The sequence below is a fragment of the Cadophora gregata genome (genome assembly GCF_030347475.1).
Source record: "Cadophora gregata isolate MNR1 chromosome Unknown scaffold_9, whole genome shotgun sequence".
NCBI lineage: Eukaryota > Fungi > Ascomycota > Leotiomycetes > Helotiales > Ploettnerulaceae > Cadophora > Cadophora gregata.
Window position 1 is genome coordinate 126135 of NW_026695932.1, and position 22318 is coordinate 148452.

At 48.4% G+C, this 22318-nt stretch overlaps 6 protein-coding genes across 6 annotated transcripts; 1 reads left to right on the forward strand and 5 right to left on the reverse strand.

Moving 5' to 3' along the window:
• Positions 1 to 174: 174 nt before the first annotated feature.
• On the reverse strand, positions 175 to 2559 carry ONS95_014371 (uncharacterized protein; the record flags this gene model as incomplete). The annotated part of the gene is made up of 1 exon (XM_058508019.1): positions 175 to 2559. One exon carries the CDS (start codon positions 2557 to 2559, stop codon positions 175 to 177), a length of 2385 nt encoding a protein of 794 aa, XP_058355699.1.
• Positions 2560 to 3760: 1201 nt separating this feature from the next.
• ONS95_014372 (uncharacterized protein) lies at positions 3761 to 6202 on the reverse strand (the record flags this gene model as incomplete). Its single annotated transcript, XM_058508020.1, has 1 exon — positions 3761 to 6202. The coding sequence occupies one exon, from the start codon at positions 6200 to 6202 to the stop codon at positions 3761 to 3763; it is 2442 nt and encodes an 813-aa protein (XP_058355700.1).
• Positions 6203 to 7550: 1348 nt separating this feature from the next.
• ONS95_014373 (uncharacterized protein) lies at positions 7551 to 10602 on the reverse strand. The gene is made up of 2 exons (XM_058508021.1): positions 10264 to 10602; positions 7551 to 9951 (listed from the first exon to the last, which is right to left on the reverse strand). The coding sequence occupies exon 2, from the start codon at positions 9898 to 9900 to the stop codon at positions 8446 to 8448; it is 1455 nt and encodes a 484-aa protein (XP_058355701.1). The 5' UTR covers positions 9901 to 9951; positions 10264 to 10602; the 3' UTR covers positions 7551 to 8445.
• A 95-nt stretch (positions 10603 to 10697) lies between these two features.
• On the reverse strand, positions 10698 to 11998 carry ONS95_014374 (uncharacterized protein). The gene is made up of 2 exons (XM_058508022.1): positions 11183 to 11998; positions 10698 to 11127 (listed from the first exon to the last, which is right to left on the reverse strand). The coding sequence occupies exons 1-2, from the start codon at positions 11788 to 11790 to the stop codon at positions 10728 to 10730; spliced, it is 1008 nt and encodes a 335-aa protein (XP_058355702.1). The 5' UTR covers positions 11791 to 11998; the 3' UTR covers positions 10698 to 10727.
• Positions 11999 to 12199: 201 nt separating this feature from the next.
• Positions 12200 to 14175, reverse strand: ONS95_014375 (uncharacterized protein). The gene is made up of 3 exons (XM_058508023.1): positions 13923 to 14175; positions 12727 to 13875; positions 12200 to 12669 (listed from the first exon to the last, which is right to left on the reverse strand). Exons 1-3 carry the CDS (start codon positions 13938 to 13940, stop codon positions 12598 to 12600), a joined length of 1239 nt encoding a protein of 412 aa, XP_058355703.1. The 5' UTR covers positions 13941 to 14175; the 3' UTR covers positions 12200 to 12597.
• An 863-nt stretch (positions 14176 to 15038) lies between these two features.
• Positions 15039 to 21649, forward strand: ONS95_014376 (uncharacterized protein; the record flags this gene model as incomplete). The annotated part of the gene is made up of 7 exons (XM_058508024.1): positions 15039 to 15328; positions 15378 to 15666; positions 15711 to 16319; positions 16368 to 17312; positions 17360 to 17554; positions 17605 to 19190; positions 19239 to 21649. 7 exons carry the CDS (start codon positions 15039 to 15041, stop codon positions 21574 to 21576), a joined length of 6252 nt encoding a protein of 2083 aa, XP_058355704.1. The 3' UTR covers positions 21577 to 21649.
• Positions 21650 to 22318: the final 669 nt, after the last annotated feature.

The window sequence follows — 22318 nt, forward strand, 5'->3', positions numbered from 1 at the left end:
CTCAAAGTCCCATGACCTCCCCAGCACATTCAAACGGTCAAATCCCCCTCAACTCCAGCAAATCTCGGGTATCTACTCTAACAACAACAAACTCCAGAGCGAGCCGAGAGCACGCAAATCAAAACGAACAGAGAGCAACAACTCAAGCACCCGTAATTCCGACCCGCTCATCTCTCAACCCAGCACCAAATCCCCCTCCTCGCCAACATCAACCTCATCACTAACCGACGGACTCGCACCCACATCCTCACTCGAAGTCGAACCACCACCACCTGCACCACCATTCTCACCCACAACAACAGTCTCAAATCTCGTATGGAACCTCGCAAGATGTCTCTTCAGCGCATCCTCACCCTTGAATCCCGTTCCTAGACACTCATGGAAGGAGCATTTCAGCAAATGCATAGCGTCGATATGCTGAACCAGTTGATAGTTATTTTCGAATTTGGTGAAGCAGAAGGGGCATTTATAGCCGTGGGAGTCTGATAGATGGGTAGTGAGATCTCCTGGTGTGGTGCATTGGTGGTTGGGGCAGTGTGGGCAGGTGAATGTAGCCTTGGCTGGGAGGGTGTCGTTAACCGTGATGTCTTCGTCTTCCTTTGGCCAGGGGTGATAGGTACGGAGGTGGTATTCGTAGGCTGGGATGGTGGTGAAGTACGTCTCAGGACATTGCTCGCACCATTGGTGTAGCTTTTCTAGATGGTTGGTGATGACATGTTCGAGCAGACTGAGTTGCGTGAGATACGGGTGATTGGGGTTGTTGGGGCAGTAATGGCATTCCCAGGTTTCTTGCTTGGGTTCGAAATCTGCTTCTGGATCTGAATTTGTCTCTGCTTCCTCGTGAATCGTGAGCAGATCGTTGGAAGAGGATGACGAGGCGGGAGGATAGGCTAGCTCGCTACAGAGTGCGCATGCTACGGTTGAGGTGTCGCCGTGGATTACAACGGAGTGGAGGGCTTTGGCTCCTTCGCTGAGGAAGACGGTATCGATACAGGATTCGCATGTTAAAACGGGCTTCTTCTCATGTGTTGTCTTCAAGTGTTCATCGAAAGTGTCTTGTGTCAGAAATGGCAAGTCATCGCAGAGACAGCACTTGAAGCGTCTATCGTGGAAGGAAGTAGTATGCTGATTGAGGGCAGTTACAGAGAGAAAAATAATGTCCTTGCAGTGATGGCAAGTATGTGTCTGCTGCTTCTCGTGAACTGCGGTGGCGTGGGCTTCGAGAGCATCCTGTGTGAGGAAGAGTATATCGGGACAGACACCGCATTTCAGGGCATTGTGGTGAGCCGTCTTGTGGGCTTCCAAGTTTTCAGTGTCCCCAGATGTTGCCTTGCAAGAATCGCATTGGTGAAAGTGATTCAGCTCTACATGTCGAAGGAGCTCATTTATCGCGTCAAACTTCTCTTCACACTTTCGGCATGAGAATTGGTGAACATTTTTGTGATGTTCTGCGAGTGCTGACTCCGATCTAAATAGTTCGGCGCACTTGGTGCATTTGAAACCATGAGCAACGGTCTTGTGTTCATCAAGCTTGACGATAGTCTTGAAGTCCTGACCACACTTCACACAAGTGAAAGCATGTTCCTTGCTCTTGTGTTTATCCCTGGCCTCAATGGAAGGGAAACACTTGTTGCATTTGACGCAGCCGAATTCGTGTCTCTTGGACTTCTTATCATTGATAGCCAAAGGGACGGAGCAAACCTCACAGCGGTTAACATGGCTAGCAAAGTTATGGCTTGATAGCTCGTCGGTAGACTTGAACTTGAGGTTGCATTCAGAACACTCGAATGAATGTCTCTTGACGAGGTGGTTTTGAAGATCTTCTTTGCTTGGCAGAACCTTCTGGCAGGTCTTGCAAGAATGTCGATGGGATTCAGTCTTGTGTGTCTTGAGGCCTTTTTCGCTGTCGAACTTCTTTTCGCACCATGGGCAACCGAAGGTGTGTTTATCAAGAATGTGCTCGCCTCGAAGTGCCCATGTTCCAAAGATCAAAGGACATTTATCGCAACGAAAGTGCGCAGTCGAGTAGTGCTCGGTACGGCCGTCATCAGTCTTGAAGCGAGCATGGCAGAATGTGCACTTCAAGGGGTGGGCATCCGAATTTTGGTGAGAATTTAGAGCGTCCTTGGACTTGAAGATCCTATTCTTGCACTCCTTGCAAGGAAAGGTATGCTTCTCAGCCACATGAGCTTGAAGTTCTTTGTCTGACGAGCAGAATGCCAAGCAGAACTCACAAGCCTTCTGGTGTCTGGCTTTGTTGTGGTCCTCGAAGTGTTTCGGGTTCTGGAAACCGAGCTTGCAGACAGAGCAGTAAATGTCGTGCTTAGCTCGATTGTGTGCTACCAAGGCGTCAATGGAGTTGAAGTCGGTACGGCAGACGTTGCATTTGTTCATGTGCTTGGCCTTTGTATGTTGGGAGAGTTCTTTGGCAGTTTCAACAAGCAGGTCGCAATGGGGACATTCAATGGCTTGGATGTGTTTCTTTGCGCTGCAGTGAGATTGAAGAGCTTCAGTACTGGTGAATCGACCGTCACAGTCCCAGCAGTAGTATTTGGCCATTTCGAGAGACTGCGGGCAGTTTTCGAGGATTGGTTCTGTCTTGAGATGTCAGCTGGATATAAGCTGGTGAAGAACTGTCTAAACTTGCCTGGTTGTTCACGAAGGGGGCCCAGATCGACTTGCTGAAGAAGAGGCGTCTAGGAGTTGCTTCATAACTTCGAAGTGCACCTTATCGTTTAGCCGAAAATGAATTCGAAGCTAACCTTGTGAGGACAGACAGACAGACACCAGTAGCTTCTGTCTTCTCTCTGGGAGAGAACACGGTGCAGAAGAAGGTGAAGGTAAACACCAAACCTCGAATCCCGGCCTTTGAAACGGCCTTCAAAACAGCCTTTGAAAACACCGCCGACTCCGCAATTGAAAGGAGAATCTCGCATAAGCCACAATAGACGCGCGTTGTCAAAGCGAAAGGTGACCTCAAATTCAACAAACCCTCCTTCATAACCCTCCGAACGAACGCAAAAGTAAACGATCCCCCCAACGCTTCAACTTCCCCCTTCTGTATCTCAAAAGTTCGAGGAAGACCGACACGAAAGTTGTAGGCTGGTTCAGTGTATTCGAACAAAGAGAGAAGTTGGATTTCGTGTTGGTGCCTAGGTATGTACTTTCGAAGTAGTGAAAATAAAGACCGAACCCGGTTGTACAGTGGGAAGGAAGGCAGCCCAGCCTTGGCGGGGTGGGTGGAAGTCGCTACCTAGATAGCTCCTCCTCGTTGGGCGGCGGCTTAATGTTCGCGTAGCCTAGCCTAGCAAGGCCGTGGGATGAGAACAGTGTAAGGTACCTAGGTAGAGAGAGAGGTAAGAAATTGGGGACAGATGAAAGAGATATGAATGTCGTTCGTGCTTTAGAGGAATGTGAAGCAGTTCGGGGTGGACCTGAGCGTTGGTGTACAGGCTGGGGTTCTTTGCGAATAGTCGCCTTAGCTCAGCAAATTTGGTAGAGGGGTTCATGTTGATTTTGATATAGAGGTAGGTAGGTATACATATATTTGTATCACCCACTCGGTATCTAGCACTTGCTTCGAGCGTGTAGAGCTTTAGATGAGAAAGAACATGAAGAAAAGGGGGCCTGGGAGAATGATATCCATTGATGTAAGCTAATTATGTTTCCATCCAGATTACCACAAACATCCACGAATCCCAATCATAAACTCATCCTATTCAGACGTCTCAGCAATCTGATCGTGCACGCTAGCAACCACCTAATCAAACAACCCATTCTGATTCCTCGACACCGGCACACCAACAACTCTCTCCCCACCAGGAAACGTAGCCTCATACTCCAAAACCAACCTAACGCCCTGCCCCGGATTCAATTTAACATTCCAAACCACCTCCCCACCCTTCTTCGTCGTCGCCACCGCACTCCCCCACTTCCCCCCATTCTGCGCAGCCTCCTTCCCATTCCCATCAGTTCCATACACACTAGCCCTAACATCCTTCGCCGTGCCAGCACCTCTGACACTACCCGATGAGCTCGCCACAGCAGTCACAGGACCCGCAAACGCACTCTGTCCCGCCCTCACCGGCTCGCCACCAATCTTCAGTCCTCTCGGACTCGCAATCTCGATCTTCAGGCGCTCGTCCTCTGAGACAGGCACTTGATCAAGAACAGTCAATTCAACCGGGGCGTTATGTTTCGTGTTCGTGATGACAACCGTGCGGGTAAACACGTTGCTATCCTCCTTGGAGAAGATCCCCGTCTGGCTGCGGCGGACGGTTGGTTTGGGGTATGCAATGTTGATAGCTGGGTCTACGCCGAGAGGGAGCGAGAAAGATTCCCCGGCCGAGCAGCGCGGGAAGGATGCTTGGCCGAGGAAAGATCCGTCGAGTGTTAAGCCCAGTGGACCTTTCAAAAGGGTGATTTTGGATGTATTTCTCAAGCGAGCTTTGAGGAAAGCGACTTGTCTGAGCTTGCCGACGACGATGTGCGAGAAGATGATGTTCTTGAAATCGATTTTGGCGATCTTGTGCTTGATGGTCGAGTTGTTGGGAGAGAGGGTCTTGGTGCCGGGGACGTCGTAGGTGGTTGTCATGCCGGTTTCTTCCCAAGCTCCTTCTTCGAAGGTTAGAGATTTGGGGGCGGGAGTTGCCTCGTCGAAGAGAGCGTAGCCCATGTCGCCGTCGGAGTCGTCTTCTTCCTCTTTCTCTTCGCGCAGGAAGCGGCTGCCACCACGTGAATCATATGCTTCGGATTGAATATCATGGCCTCGAGCACGAGAAACTGCACTGAACAAGGCGCCGCCAGGGGGAGGTGGAACTGCTGCTTGTGCGGAACCAAACATCTGAGGCATAGCGTGGCTTGTTCGGCTGAGCATGTTCTGGGCTTGGTTGAGGCGTGCGGATTTCTTCGCAGCAACCTGTTGATTTTGCTGGGCAAGGATCGCATTTCTCGATGAGTCGTCCCGTCCGAAGAGTTCCCATCGAGGTTTCTGGTTGCTGTCGCCTTTTGTTTGGCTCCATTCCTTCTGTTTGGCTTGGAGCTCGTGTTGACTGAAGAGAGAACTGTCTGCGTTGCGAGCACCTTTCTCCAAGCGGACGTGCCAGGGTAGAAGTATTGGGATGGTCTCGCTCAGACCACTGAATGTCGTTTGGGAGGTTGAGAGGATGACTTTTGCATCGCGCCAAGTTTCGGATGTGGTGTTCTTCAATTCTGCGCCGTATTCCAGGACCCCAGTACATTTGACGGTGTTGAGACTGAGGTCGTATCGTGGAGCCCAATAGGCACCGTGAGTGATGTACGACAGAGACAAAGAGATCTCACCAGTCTTTAGCGGGGCATTGGATGGCTCATGGAAGTCCGAAGTGGCGAGATTGACAACGGTATCTCCATCAATCGAGCTTCTCCTAGATGAGCCAGGCGTCAAGCTGGATGGCTCCAAGTTGATAGTAATGCAGTAAACTTTTTTCGGCCAGAACGATTCTCTCTCCGCTCTGATTCTCTGCTTCTCCTTCGCAGTCTCAGCCTTCTTCCTCAATTTCTTCTCCCTCTCTTTCGACTTCTCCTTCTCCGCCTTCTCATTAGCCTTCACCAGCGCCTTCGCCAATTTCATCTTCTCTTTTTCCGTCTTCCGAATCTCTTCTCGAACATCCTCTACAGCACAAGTGGCAGCTTCGTGATCGCGATAGATCTTCTTCCTCTCAGTATCGTACGCCGCAATCAACTTATCGAGGTCCGCAGGCGGAGGTCGTTCAGTCTCAACACTCTTACCGAAATTATCACAGATCTTCAGCCGATTCGCAGCAGAGTTGATTTTCTCCTGCTCATCCAGAAGCCGCACATTCAACTTCTTGATTCGATCATTAATACGCTTCATCTCATCAACCTCGGCATCTGAATCCTCTGACTCGGAATCATCCTCGTCTTCAGAGTCGGAAGGGTACACATCCTCGTAGACTTCACGATTAGGTAGTAAATCAACAGTGACGTCTGTGATGGTTGCTGAGCCTGTGCCTTCAACTTTGATGGAGTGCTCGTCGACGAGTGGGGCGAGGCCGTCGATCACGATTTGGTTGGCGCCTGGTTGGAGGGTGATGTTCTTGATGTCTCGGATGACCTGGGCGCGGGAGGGGAAGAGGAGCACGCTTCGAGTGGAGAGATCTCGAATGCGGAATTCCTGCTTGTGAGGGGTATCGGTCGCCATTATTTTGGTCGATGTGGGCTGTGGGTAGTTGCGTGGTACGAATGCTGCCTTGATGGGGTTTATCGACGGAAGTGATAAGTCGGTATTGGCGGTGATGTGGTTGAGCGATTTGTCCAAAATACGAAGGGCTCGATGGACAATAGGGAAAAATCTTGACAGGAGATCAAGGAGGGAGACCGTTTACTTATTTATCCCTAGGTATCTTCATCGTCATTCATCAGGCAGTCACATCCATTCCATCAAACCAGCCTGTCAGTCAGCCCTGCCCCGCACTTCGCCAACTCCAGCCCGCATCTCCTGATCCTTCCAGCCAATAGTGGTGGCTTTGTACCTGACTAGCACCTAAACGAGATCCAGCTATCAAAGAACATGCTTTTGGCTTGGTTTAAGTTTGAGTCACTTTCGTTTGTTGCGGTGCTGTGAAAGAGCTGCTGGAACCGGGTGCCTCTCTTGCTGTGGTGGCGAAGCGTTCCTGGGCACTGCGCGAGCTAGTTGGGGGCGCGGGTGCCTGCTTTGGGCCTTACGTGGCGTGGGATGGAAGAAAGAGGGTTTGAGTCATACCGTGGGATGGGTCGGGTTGTTGCATCATTTGAACCACGAATAACAGGAAAATGTTTGGAATGCATTGCTTCATGAGAATGATCCAATGCGAGATGCTGCCGATTCTCTGTGAAGGTTGATATTGTAATTTGATAGATGAAAGAACATGCTCTACTCCGTAGTATCCAAAAATCGCTGTGGAGATGATCTGCACGCTGGAGGTACAGCGGTTGGATCGCTTAAGCCCCTTTTCATCCATCCGCTTCACCTTGAGGCAGGCTCTACACCCCCGCGGGAAGTGGTAGAGATTTGGGGACGCTCGCCAACAGTTGAACAGTTGAATTCTCTACAACAAAATTTGATATCAACTTGATATAACTTCAACAGCTTTATTACAGACCTTAAATCTGTTTAATATTTTAATTTGAAAGAAAATAAATCATTGGTCGTGCAGATAATACTACTTCATCACCAGGACCTTTTGATGGTTTGGTGATGGCCTGTACCCTCAAATCGGCTATTTCCCGCGGGGCCCAACAGGCAGGCCAGAGAGTCTGGGCTGGGATTTGCATCAGTTCGAACTGTTCAAGTTCAAATCCTGCCAGGAAGAGCCCGCGATGCATTCAATTTCGGCTCAGAAATTTTATTGGTACGTCCAGCAGAAGAATAAAGCAGAGATGCACCGCATTCTCGGCTACGGCTGCGATCTTCGTAAGGAGAACTGGCGCCATTCCGTGGAACTAAAGCTTGCACCAACAGGTTGAAAACGCCAGGTACCAGGGGGTTTTATCCAATTGAAGAAGAAAATAAACACCAGATACAAAACGAATACACCGTTTACAGCACCCCCAATAGGCTTTTTACTTGATTTTTCTAGTCTGTCATTGAAGATACACACCCTCAGTCAAACACCCAATCCCACCACCTCACTTACCGCCTCGCCTGTCGCTGCCTCGCTTCACAACCACTGCCTCCAAATATTACAGCCATGGCTCCAACAACAAAACATCTCTCACCGCCCTTCAATACCAACACCAACACCATTCCAAACCCACGGTCTCGGTAAGCCGCTTTATCTCCATGCTAACTTGTCTCCTGGCCCCCTCTCCTTACTCATCGTTCCCCCCTCGCTTCCAGCCAATTGGCCACAATCCTCCCAAATCCACGGTCCTACTGTAAGCGCGCGTTCAAACACTGGAGATCATAATTATTGGCTACACCAGCTTTCATCCACCATAACTTGCAAAGCTTGAAAGAGGGCTGGCTGCCTTGCATGCAGGCGCGCGGAGATTTGGAAACTCTATCTTTAGCGTGGAATGCGATGTGCAACAAAATGATGGATGGACCGTTTGCGGTCGCCCTTGAGGAGTGGTTATACTGAACCATTGTGAACTTGAGGATATGGGAGTTGGGGAGTTTAGCTGAAGTGGCGAGGAATGAAGTCACTGTTCAGAAAAAAAAAATTGAGCTGACAATGTAGATACACTGGCTAATTATATTAAAAGATGATTTCATCACCAGTTCGATATTAAATCATGGTGAAAGATAATCTACGCTAAATAATTTTAAACATCACATCACATCATTAACAACTAAACAATAATGACTTCAAAACAAATCCCTAGAATCCACAACTCGATCGAAGCTCTTAACTCCCAACTCCAAAGCACAACTACACAGAACTCCCCTCTCCAGCAGAATAGTCAAAACCAATAACTCCGCCACCTCTCCCTCTTCTTCCTCCTCCCCTCGTTACCACACCTCCCCCCTACCCGCCCATCTCCCTCCCCATCTCTATCTTCATTTCCCTCTCCCTCCGTATCCCTCACCCTCCCAAAAACCAACCTACTAACCAACACTCCCGTCCCGATATCAACAAGCACATCCCTAATCCTCCTCCTCCTTCTTCCACTCCCCCCTTCTACCCCCACCCCATCCCTCCTCTCCCTCCCCCTCATCTCCTCCCTCCCAACCACACCCCCAAAACTCGCTACAGCTGCAGTCCCCACCCTCACGCCCTTACTTCCCATCCATTCCCCTGGCGCGTCATTAACGTACAGTGCTTCGACGAGTCCGGCTGTGACGGCGACTTGGGTTGCGTGTATTATGGGATCGGCTTTGTTGAGATTGAGATTGAGATCGAGATGAGGATGGTGTGGGATTCTTCGAGGCACTGGGAGATGTCTGTGCTGTGGTCGATGATTACCAGGATATGATGGCGAGCGCTGGAATCCTCGATTTTTGGTTCGATTCATGTTTCGATCTCTGTGCAGATATTTGTCTCGTTCTCGATATCTGGAGAAAGACCTCCCCGGAGACGACGATGAAGATGAAGATGAAGACGAAGACGAAGACGACGATGAAGACGAGCACGAAGATGAAGACGAACTTATTGAAACTCTCCCTCTCGAGCTCGGCGGATCATAAAGCTGCGGCGGTCTCGGCACGCTCCTCTCCTTCCCCCCCTCTCTTTCCATTTCAATGTTAGGGAATTGTTCATATTCATACACAAACGGAGGAGTGTACGATATTGGAGGTGTGGGCGCGAAAGGCATTCTGATGAACTGTTCTTCTGTTTCTTTGTATTCGTGGTCGTGTGGGTGTGGGTGAGTAGGATGTATGGATTCGTCGTGTAGGGCTCGTGGATCGCGGATTAGGGATGGTGGTCTGGGGGAGTTTGAGCCGGGGGGTATTGGTATTGGTATTGGTATCGATACGGGATCTGGTTGGAACGACCTCTCGGCTTCTCTGGACCAGTTTGTGTTTTTGCTTGGGTTTATGTTTCGGTTTCCATCGCTTTGCTTCATGCCTCTTAATCTCTCAACTTCCTCTCTCAACTCTCTCACTTCCCTGCTCTCCTCTCCCCTCTCACTCATGCCTCCCCGATCTCGCCTTTTCCTCTCATCCTGAATCTCACGATTATGACCTCCTCTTGAGCTTTTCTTCTCTGATTCATGATTGTTATCTTCATCTTTCTTCAGCCAATGATGTTCCACCACAGCAGCCAAACCTGTGAAGAGCAATGGTCCGAATTTCTTGATTGCCGTACTAGTGCCTTGCTTCATGCGTGCGTAGTTCACGTTAGAAGTGGAACTCGACGAGGAAGAGCTAGAACTGGATGACGTAAACCGCGTTCTAGCTTGGCTATCGCTCTTCATGACTTCATGACTTCAGGATCTAGCGTTGATGTTTTGAGGGCTGTCTTGTCACTTGAAAGTTTTCAGCAAAACAGCAGCCTTATTTCAGGAATTTGAGTTTGAACACGGAGAAACCAAGAATAGAATGCGAGCCCAAGGTGTTTTAAACAGTGTAGCTACTCGTGTTTTGAGACATCGTCGTCTGCTTGGTGCGCGTGACCTTACCTCACGTGTTCGTTGTCAACACCTGAGCTTCGCAGCGAGAACAACACCTGGTCATTCGCCAAAGTCCCTGCGACTGTTCTAAATAGAACTGTAGCGATGATTTCTATTTTCAGATCACCCGGGGGTGTGCGAGAACCAAATATCCGAAAGTGTACGTACCTGACAGGTACTGTTGATTTGAGCACGTGTAAATGGAGGTCTCGCTGCTCGGAACGAAAGCCAGCCCTCGAAGGCAAAGCAGAAATGTAAAGACAAAACTTGAGAATGTTTGTTTCGATAGCCCATTACAGGGATTTGAAGCAGACTAGGAAGGGAAACGATGGGTGGTTTAGTGAGGGGCGAGGCAGCGAGCCGACACGGGTTGTCTGCAAGATATCCTGAAGAGGCTACTGATCCTTCGCAGGGGAAGAGGACTTGTAAAGTAAAACAAGAGAATTGAAAGACTGATTTTAGATAGTGTTTGAGAGGAGAAGGCAGACTGGGAGGGGCATTGACTAGGAATGAGGTTTCAGAAGGACGTGAAGCAGGCATGGCCATTCAGATAACCCACCACTTGAGGCGGCTACCCGATTTGGAGTAATATAAATAATCTTGGACCTCATATTATTACCTGGATATCCACGCTAAGTCTGTAATCCTACCGCCAATACAATCGAAATAATCATCATCCCAAGCATTTCACGACGACCACCGCGACCACCACTCCACGCCGCTGCCCCCGAATCCTTCGTACTGCTTGTCGCCTCTGATGATGATGAAGTCTTCGTCGCAGTCGCATCTTTCACTATCCCTCCACCCAAATACCAACTTCCAATATTCGTCAATTCCCCAATCCCATCCAACATCGTGGCATTCCACCCCACCCCACTATCCGACGACCTGAACGATCCAAAGTATGCGTACCGCTCTACCGCTGTATCGTTGTCAAACATGGCAATTGTCTCGTTGAATGCTGCTTCGGTTTCAAGGACAGGAGAATAGTCCAGCGCGAATTCCGAAATCCAGAGCGGTTTGCCGGGATATCTTAAAAGCGATTAGTCTCTCTCGTTCATGTCATTTCCAGAGTACCGAGACTCACTTCTTCTTGTATTTCGTCAGATACGCATCAATAACTGACGTGTTCCCAAAAACATGAATATTCATAAAATCCGCCGTACAATTCGACTTCCTCTTATTGCACGCCGCATAGAACTTATCCAACCACGCAAACCCAGTGTCATTCGCATATACGACCGGCGCCCCCACCTTAATCCCCATCTTCCTCAGCGGGTCGAAATTCAATATCCAACTCGCTGCCGCCGCATCAGGAGATACCTGGCTTCCTTTTGCAGTGAAATTCACATCCGGCTCGTTGAAACTCAGAACATGCGATATATTCCTCCCCTTGTCGATCATGCTCGTGACGTTCTTGAGAAATGTACTGCCTGTGACGTTACTCACGCCCCATAGCATGGGCACGAACTCGATTTCTGATTGTGAGATATTGATGTAGGCTGGTGTGGGCGAGATGCCGTAATTGTAGTACCATGTGAGGCCATTGTTTGGTTTTACGAAGATGGGTTCGTCTTGGGGGTTGTTGGTTGAGACGGAGACGAGGCCGCGTTTGGGGGATTTGGGATATTGTGCAAGAATGGGAGATGTGAAAAATAGTGTAATGACAGTTAGAAGGAAGAGAGTGGCGTGCATCGTGAAGATTTCCCAGAAGACGGCCCTTGATGCTGGGAAATGTAAGTCGCGATCTTGAAATGATAACAACGGATGATCGACGCGATTTGTGAGGAGGGATAAGGTTAAGGGAGATAAAACTTAGCTTCGGGATCGATAATTGAGTCCTCACTTACCGTCCGAAACCAATACATGAAGCGCTGCAGTCGTGAACGCCATGAGGCTGAAGTGGATGCTTCGTTACTGGATTTGGGATGGGATTTTCGCTAGTTGGTGTTGTGGCGCTCGCTTCGGCAAGGGGGAGATGAAGGTGGGCCGTGTTTTTGGCTTGGGAAGCGAGCGCGAAGAGACAGATCAAGAGGTAATGTTACAGCTTCAAATGTCCACGAGAGTGAACCTCGCTGCATGAAATGGTCGTGAAGCTGCACAGCAATCTTAAATGGTTCAATGAGACTTCTCATCAAGGAGATACTCGACTGTGATGAGGAACTTGCTTATGGCGCCGACCGAGCGGCTTCTCGAAAATCGGCGAGGTTTCAATTGAGAGCGAGTGGAATTTGTTGATGGTCATGAGGTTACCATTTCAGGAAAATGCCCATATCACGGTGGGGGCAAATTTGTCCTCTCTTTTAAGGTATCAATGTCAAGCAGGATATCGAGTACAACTTAGTCATGAAGATTATGGAAAAATGGGCAAAGACAATCAACAAGTGGGAAACAGGGGGATACGAACTCGAATCAACGGAATAAATGCTTTTATGAATGAATCTGATGGGTGTCGTGAAAGATTTTGAGAGATCTATGTACAAAATGGGAGAAAAATAAAATTCAAATATTCTCCATTGCGCTAGATTCTCCCTTGAGCGTCTTGTAATACTGTCTGAAATCGTGCTTAAGAGCCTGTGCACCCTGTCATTGTAGTCAGTACGGTAAGGCAAAATAAGAATGTATACATACTCTCGCCATCTGAGCCAATTTCGCTGCTGCTTCAGGATCCTGTTTTGCATTCGCCGCTGCGCTCAGAAAGGGATCAAGCTCGAGAGCTTTGTCAGGCTCGGCCATCATCACCCTCTTGAAATTTGCAGTCGAGAGCTTGTCAACTTGCTCCATAAATATCCCGCGCCTGACCTCATCGTACTTATCGAGAATGCTCTCATCGGCCAGGCCATTATATATTCCAGAAAGACAGTCGTACAAGCCTCCAACATCAACAATTCCAGAAGTCAACCCGAACCCACCAAATGGATTGCAGAGATGAGCAGCATCAGCGACGAGGAGAAATCTCCCTACTCGAAACTTCTCAGCACATCTCTGATGCACCCGGTATGGGTTTATATTCGCCAACTTGTACTGCTCCGGTCCAGGGTTGCCCGGCAGCATAGACCGATATCTCTCTTGTTGTCGCTCGATACATTGTTCTCGCGTTAGTTCTCCATCTTCGCCATACGTAACTCGCCAGAGATTGTCTCTCGTGATGCGAGCTGCCATGTACCAATTTTGAGGATGAATGATAAAGTTGATATCGTCCCAACCATGGGCGTCAAAGTCATAGTAAACGTTACTGGCGATGAGCCATGGTTCCCAGGTATAACCAGGAAAGCTGTCCCCGAAGAGATTCTTCCGAACCGTACTGCTGGCTCCGTCACTCCCAACAATGTAACTTGCTTCCAGAATTTTGACACCATCAGGCGTTTCAACCTCCGCCCATGCTTTGCTCTCATCTTGGCCAGTCCTGGTGACCTTACAATTGAAGTCTACCTTAGCAGTGGGATGCTGCCGAAGAGCATCAAGTATGATATGAGCAACTCGATTTACTGGCAGACTAGTGACTCTCGAATGTAGCGGAATATGTTCTTGCTGTATTTCGGCGATCATGGTGCCATCGTCCTTCCTCCAACAAACGTGTTTTGGCAAACAACCCTCTGCTCGAATAGCTTCAAGGACGCCGGCACGTTCAAGCTCTTGAACACCTGCGGGGCCGTAAAGAGTGGCTCGAGGCTGGCTGTCGATTTCTGAGGAAGCTTCCAGAACATGTACAGGTATCTTTTCCTTGGATAGAAACAGAGCTAGAAGTAGTCCAGCAGGGCCAGCCCCGACAATGATAACCTATCTGCTGTCAGCGGCGGCGTTTTATCAAGAAATTGTCTACCAACGTTTTGGAAAGCTCCCATTCTCTTTACTGACGGTTGAATCTCGAACTCAGGTCAAGTAAATCTCGGAACTGCTCAATATGATTATTTCGAATCTTGTCGTTGAGTTAAAGAATGCGTGTCTGCCGAATGGGGAGGGTAAGAATAGGAACTGCTTCATGATAGCTTCATTTGACATGTGATTATATGGCCTCATAGTCATATTGAATAAGGTTTGTCCCGTCGCAAAGCAGATTTCGGAAACATTCGAGACATGTCATGCTCAGCAGCTTTATGCATTTGGCAGCTCACCCAGCTCCACCCGCAATTTTTATGGAATGGAAATGCAACCGCACAGACTTTCTAAGCGAAAACGTGGGGGCTGCTACAGGCATTGGGGCTCGACTACACTAAAACATCTCGGCGATCTTTTGTGCATAGAAGATTCTCGTTAAGTCATAAATTCATGACTCGTGGCAAATCCCAAACAATAAGCGATAATATCTGACTCGAAGGTTGCTGGTAAATGGGAGTCCAGGTGGTTGTGCATTGTGTTATCGCTTGTGGTTTGAATATTCGTTAAGGTTTTTCTGATCCTCAAAGTCAACGGCATATCCCAGACTAGACTACGGAGTACATAACCATATGGAAAAACCCCTGGTGTACGAGGCATATCCTTGTATCAATCATCCGATAACTCCACTCGGGTACTTACCGAGAGGTAGGCTGAGAAACAAGAGTCTCGCACTGATCCAGAGAGCGTGTCCACCTGGCTGATATTTCATACATGAGGTGGGTTGGAGATCAAACAACAAACAATGAAGTCGGCTCCCACTGCTTGTCACCGTAAACACTTCAAGCATATACCGGATATGGATGAGAACCTATCATGTCAAGTCTCGACTTGACTCCAGATCGAACATTGAAACAAGACATTGGATATCAAACCCGCTGTCAGACGTGTTTGGACAGATTCCAAAGGATCTTCCCCCAGTCGATTTCTGTCTTGCCCTTTCAGATAATCGAGACTAGAGAAGTCATGGACTTGGAGGCAACTATAGATGAAGATAAGTACCATGAGTCTGAAGTATTGTCTTGGGATTTCCTCATCTCTCCCACCCACTGTTATCAACACTCATCATGGCGCAACCAATGAGAGTTTTGGTCTTTGGAGACCAAACCGAAGACCCCCTACCCACCATCAAAGATCTTTACTGCCAATCACAGAGATCCGTCTTCCTTTCACATTTCCTCAAGACCGCTGAAGATGCTGTGCGTCAATTGGCTGGTGACCTTCCTAGTGCCCAGCAAAGACATCTTCGATTCTCCTCATTCTGCCTATTGGCAGAAACTGTGCAGGAGGATGCCCGTCCAGATGTCGTTGTGAGCACACTTCTGTTGTGCGTAGCACAACTTGGAGCTTTGGTACAGTAAGTCATGTTACCCACTTTCAGGGTCCATGAGATGCTAAAATTTCAGGAACCTGGAACGAGATCCAACATTGCTTGATCGCGACTCATCATCCCGAACAATCGTGCTAGGCTATTGTACTGGACTCCTGCCAGCTGCCGCAGCGGCTTTGACGCATTCTATGGTTGATCTTCTTGCTATCGCGCCTGAAATAGTAGCAACATCCGTACGACTGGGACTAGAAGTTCAACGTCGATCGACCCTATTAGAAGATTGCCAGGAGAGCTGGGCCAGAGTTGTGACTGGCATTCCCATCGGTACTTTGCGGAAATCCCTTGAAGAGTTCCATGACTACAATGTAATGATGCTATCTTCTAAGATGATTATCACTAACATGAATAGACAATTCCGGATCAAAAGAGAGTTTATATCAGTTCGATGTCTGAATCTGCGACCACCATAAGCGGTCCTCCTTCCTCATTGGACTTATTTTTATCGTCCGAGCCAATGAAGAATCTCACAACGATGCCGCTTCCTATCACATCAGCTTTCCACGCTGATCATCTTCTCTTCGAATCGGAAAGGATCATTTCACCAGAACCTGTGCCCAGGGTGTTCCAACCTGGATGTCGCCTCATTATTTCACCACACTCCGGCCAACCATACGATTTCCGAAATCAAGCAGAACTCAATTCTGCTATAATTGACGATGTTATGAAGAATCCGATAAACAACATACTCACACAGGAAAGTGTCCTGTCGATGCTCCATGGAAAAAGTGTTTTGATCACCTCGTTCGGTTCAAACAGTACAACAAAGCGTCTGACGAAATGCCTGAAAGATGCAAATATTAATTTCGAGGTGACAAGTGCACAACAGAGCACCCAAGCATGCATTTCCTCCGCAGGCGGAGATATCGCTATTGTTGGGATGGCAGGGCGATTTCCAGGGGCCGAAAGTCTGGAGGAGTTTTGGAAGTTATTGGATAGTGGACTCGATCTCCACAGAGAAGTATGGGCATTTCTACTATAATGTGAGCAGATCACTGACAAGAGACAGATTCCAGAAGACAGGTTTAATGTTAAAACTCATTACGACCCAACAAGAAAATTGGCGAATTCCACCTCGACGCCATATGGTTGCTTTATCAATCGACCCGGAATGTTTGATGCGCGGCTATTCAACATGTCGCCTCGAGAGGCAGCTCAAACAGATCCTGGACAGAGACTTCTCCTCATGTCAACATACGAGGCCCTGGAGATGGCAGGCTACACTCAAGAGCACGATTTGGAGGATCGGGACCCGAATGTTGGGACTTACTTCGGTCAGACCATCGACGATTGGAAAGAATACAATGCAGCTGAAGACGTTGACATGTATTATGTCACTGGAGGAATTCGAGCTTTCAGTGCTGGACGGGTCAATTATCATTTCAAATGGGAAGGCCCGTCATACAGCATTGATAGCGCTTGCTCATCCAGCTTGCTGGCCGTTCAGCTGGCCTGTTCTGCGCTCCAGGCACGTGAGTGCAATATGGCAGTCGCAGGAGGATCGAATATTTTAACTGGCTGCAATATGTATGCTGGTCTCAGTCGTGGCAGTTTTCTCTCGCCCACCGGATCCTGCAAGACATTCGATGCATCCGCCGATGGGTACTGTCGTGGCGAAGGTGTTGGTGTGATCGTCTTGAAAAGATTGGAAGACGCAGTGGCGAACCGAGATAATATATTGGCTGTTGTCAAGGCTGTCGCCACAAACCATTCCGCTCAAGCAGTGTCCATTACGCATCCCCACGTCGAGACCCAGGCGAAACTATTCCGAGAAGTGCTGATAAAAGCGTCTGTGGAGCCGGAAGACATAGATTATGTCGAACTGCATGGAACCGGAACCCAAGCTGGCGATGCAGCGGAGTCGAAATCAATGATGAGCGTTTTGGCGAAGAAACCTCGATCTCGGCCTTTGACTATCGGCTCTATAAAACCAAATATTGGACATGGAGAAGCTGTAAGTAGTGGAATTTGTTTTGGAAAAACGCGTGCTGACATTTTCAGGCTGCTGGTATTTCATCTCTGATCAAAACGCTCCTGATGCTTAAAAAAGAGCAAGTCGCGCCACACATCGGTGTCAAGGGCCAAATGAATCCAAAACTTCCCGACTTTTCGAAATACAATGTCCATATTGCATCTTCCCAGAAGTTCTCGAGACAACGAACGAGGAGGGTATTACTGAACAACTTCAGTGCAGCCGTAAGTCACCTTATGACAGCGATGGAAGTAATTTCACTAATGCAGAGAAGGGCGGCAACACAAGTATAGTTCTTGAAGATGGTCCAAGTACAAAAATACTTGGAGTGGACACCAGAACAGCTCATATCGTTACCGTCTCTGCAAAGACTCCGTTCTCTCTGAGAGAAAATGTCTCCCGCTTGCGGAACTTCCTCGATTCCTCCAATTCGTCTCTACCTGACATCGCATACACCTCAACCGCTCGAAGACTGCACCATTCTCTTCGGAAGTCGTATGCTGTGAAAGATATTGGAGAGCTGTGTATGGAAATGGACAGAGACATCAACACTTGGGAAGAACCGAAATCGTCGAACGACACCACTAAAGTTGCTTTCGCGTTTCCTGGGCAGGGAGCAGCAATTATGGGAGTTGCGAAGAACCTGTACGACTCCTGTCAATTCTTCCGAGATCAAGTTCAAGAATGTGAGCTTTTATGCAACCAGCAGGAATTGCCTTCCTTCCTGGACGTCTTGACAGGAGGCGCCAAGGAGCGTGCGAGCCCTGCGCAGAATCAACTTTGTCTAGTCGTGGTGGAGGTCTCACTTGCTCGGCTATGGCAATCATGGGGTATTGTTCCCAGTGTTGTCATTGGTCATAGTTTGGGAGAGTATGCTGCGCTTTGTGTTGCTGGCGTTATTTCCACCAGCGACATGCTTTACTTGGTGGCAAAGAGGGCGGAACAGATGCAGATCAACTGTGTTCCATTTACGCACTCAATGCTTTCGATCAGACTACCAGTAGACTCAGTCAGAGAATACCTTTCAGGCTGCCGATCTACTACCTTGGAAGTTGCTTGCATCAACGGGCCTAACTCCACGGTTGTCAGTGGGCCATCCGAAGAGGTAACAAAGCTGCAGGAGAAGCTTGAGGTCCAAGGTATCATCACTAAGTTCCTCGAGGTTCCCTACTCCTTCCACTCTAAGCAGATGGAATCAATCTTGCCTTCGTTCCGCAGGATCGCAAACGGGATCAGCTTCGCCAAACCAAAATTTTCAATGGCATCAACACTACTTGGACAAGTCGTTAGCGAAGCTGGAGTGTTTGGAGCTGATTATTTGTGTCGCCAAGCCAGAGAATCTGTGAACTTTCCAGCAGCACTGACTTCCTGTGTCAGAGATGGCCTAGTTGACGATGGAACACTCTGGATGGAGTGTGGCCCAGGAGCAACCTGCTTATCCTTCGTCAAGGCATCGTTGAGTACGTCTCTCGAGAACTCGCTCACTACCCTCGAGGCGAACAAAGACTGCTGGGTCACGATATCCAAGAACCTGGCACGAAGCTACCAAAAGGGATGCCATGTCAAGTGGGCTGAGTTTCACAAGGAGCATAAACATGCTCTTCAACTGGTTGACCTTCCATCATACAGCTTTGATGCGAAAAATTACTGGCTGGACTACCGAAGTCGATTAGACGCACCTCAACTGTCCAAAACAGCAGAATTATCGCCAATTTTCTCGTCGACATGTTTGCAGCGAATTGAGGAGCAGTCATTCCATTCAACCGATGCGAAGGTCATCTTCGAAAGTGATTTCAGCTGTCCAGAACTTTCGCGCATGGCGCGCGGCCATGTTGTCTGTGGTGTTGGGCTTTGTCCTAGGTACGTAATTTGTGGCTTTCTTGAAGAATATTATTCTAATATACGTAGCTCTATATACGCCGAAATGGCATTTACGGCTGCTAGGTATATTTTCCGCCAAAAGGATGGGTCATTAACAACCCCTCCGATGGATCTTTCAAACATGGAAATATTCAGCCCTTTCATGGTCAAGCCAGACATGCAGAGACAGATTCTGAGAGTCACCGCCACTCAATCCTCTTCCGACCCAGTCAGGATAATTTTCCATTCACAAACTGGAACAGAGTGGAAAGAGCATGCCAGATGCCAAGTCTCACTTTGCGATGGTGTAAAGATGATGGAACATTGGAACAGCAGTGCCTATCTCATTCGGGCTAGGAGCAATGAGCTTCAAGATAAAGCTCGAAGCGGTAACGGCAATGTCGACAGCATTTCACGGAAGATGGCGTACAAGCTATTCAAGACCGTTGTTGACTATTCTGATGAGTATAAAGCCCTGAAAGAGACTTTCATGAGTGACGACATTCCAGAAGCGTCCGCTTTACTCAAGTTCAGAACGTCGAATGAAGACGGAGCCTTTACCCACAGCCCATATTGGATCGACAGTCTTGCGCAAATTGGAGGATTCTGCTTGAACGTGAATCCACCAAGCGGTCAAGATGACGTCTATATTTCCCATGGGTGGAAGAGCATGAAGATCCTTGGCCAGCTATCAGAAACGGAACAATACCAAACCTATGTCAGGATGCAACCGACCTCTGAAAGTGGTGTCTATGCAGGCAACGTTTACATGTTCAATGACCATGAGGTTGTGGCTGTAGTTGCTGGTTTGAAGTTCAAGCAAATGAAACGCACTTTGCTCTCCACGCTACTTGGAGTCAGTTCCGATATCAAGCGCGCCAGGGTGGTTCAGCCTCAGAATACCGAAGCACCTAGAGGCCGCATCGTTGATGCCCCTCTACCTCCCACCGTCATGGACACCATTCTCTCAGAAGCAGGACTTGAACGATCTGAGATCTCTGACGATGCACTATGGTCAGATCTGGGTATCGATTCCATTTTAACAATTTCTATCTTGCAGCGATTGCGTCAGTTGACACAGATGGAGCTTCCCAGCTCTTTATTCACCACTTATTCCACTTTCGGCGAGCTTGAGAAATATTTCCAGCCACATGTTCAACCTCCTGTACCCCAGAGACTGCCTCTCCTTAAATCGGAAGAGTCAAGGTCGCGAGCGTCGAGTGCATCAACAGTGCGAAGCATTTTCTCGGATACTTCGTCTCTGGATGCTTGCTCTTCAGTCAGCATACACACTCCTCCCTGCAATGATATTGAAGAAGTTTTGAGATCAATCATCATCGAGGAAGTGGGTATCCAGCCAAGTGAAGCACATCCGACAGCCAAATTCTCCGATCTCGGCCTGGACTCACTCCTCAGCATAGCTGTTCTCGGCTCAGTTCGAGAACTGACAGGTGTGAGCCTTCCATCATCTTTCTTCTCTGAATACCAGACATTTGGAGATCTTCAAAAGTACAGCCAGACAAATGTACCTGAGTTGAAAGCTGTGGTCTCGAAGCTTCTGTCGCCTTTCAAAAGCAAATCCATTCTCCTCCAGGGCATTCCTTCCTCCGGATCAACGGCAGTCTTTCTTCTCCCAGATGGTTCAGGATCAGCGCTTTCCTATATTGATCTCCCACCAATCTCAAAGTCCCTACCGGTCTACGCTCTGTTCTCTCCATTCCATAAATGCGCCGAGAATTACACCCTACCATTCGAGACAGTCGCTTCCATCTTCATCGAAGAGATCCGGAGACTCCAGCCCCATGGCCCGTATCTCTTGGCAGGCTGGTCAATGGGCGGGATATTCGCTTACGAAGTTTCACAGCAGCTCTTGAAAGCAGGTGAGAAAATACAGATGCTCATGTTCATCGACAGTCCTTGTCCGCGCACCCTTCCACCACTTCCGGCTCCGACTCTGGATATCCTCGAGAACGCGGGCCTGTTCGATGGAATGGACAAAAGCGGCAAAGGTATCCCCGAGGAAACGAGACAGCATTTCCTAGCGAGTGTGAGAGCATTGGAGCACTTTGAGCCGGTTCCTCTAGCCAAGGATGCGAAGATCGAGAATGTGGTTGCTGTCTGGGCTAAAGATGGCATGTTGGAGGGTTTGAGTGAAGAGAAGAAAATTGGTGTCAACTTGAGTGACGATGACATTGCTAACGAGGCCCGGAATTGGCTGTTTGGAGTGAGAAGTGACTATGGACCAGCAGGATGGGACAAGTTGGTGGGACGGGAGGTGGATTGCACTGTGGTGAGCGGAAATCACTTCTCGGTTGTGAAGGCACCGCAGATGAATGCAGTTGGTGATGTGCTTAAAGGGTATGTACAAAAGGCGTTGAGTTGCTAGATTTTTAGACTTAGTGCTGGACTGTTTCTTAGAGGGGCGCTGGAGTCTTTCAATGTTTGGGTGTATGTTGTCTAGAGCGGTTGAGAACATAAATCGCATTTTCTATCTCCATCATTACTACATTGTCTGCATGTGATTTGTGTATTGATATCCAGCCGAACTATGTCACCCAAGGATTTATCTGTCAGAACTCTCTCCACTTCTGCATAAAGTCCGCACTGCTTGGTGAATTAATTTTTTAGTACCACGACTTCAATCTTTTTCCTCACTAGATCAATGTATTTACTCTTCGTTGATGATCGATTTGCGTTAAAACCTTCAAAATAAATGCATATCTTCCAAACACTTCCTTCATTCAACCCTGCCCATTTTTTTTTTCACGAACCATACTTGTCCGTTAGGAATTGCGACAGTGACAAATATTAATACCTCTACTAAGTTCCAAGTACCCGCACATATCATGCACTACAGACATGAAATAAAACATGTTTGACAACCCGGCCCGCCGAAACAGACTTAAAGTTTTGATCTGACTTGTCTGATCTTCGGATGGCACAACCTAGAAGCTTTAGCGAGATCCGAAACCACAGTCTCGGGCTACACATTTGACGTTTTAGACGAGGATTTACTTTCTGCAAGTATGCTTTACTTTGGCTAAAACAAAGCTTAGCTTCATTGTGGGAGCCGAAGTTCGACCAAGGTTGTGCTGTCCTTCGACTTCCTCCGTTTGGCAATCCCGTGT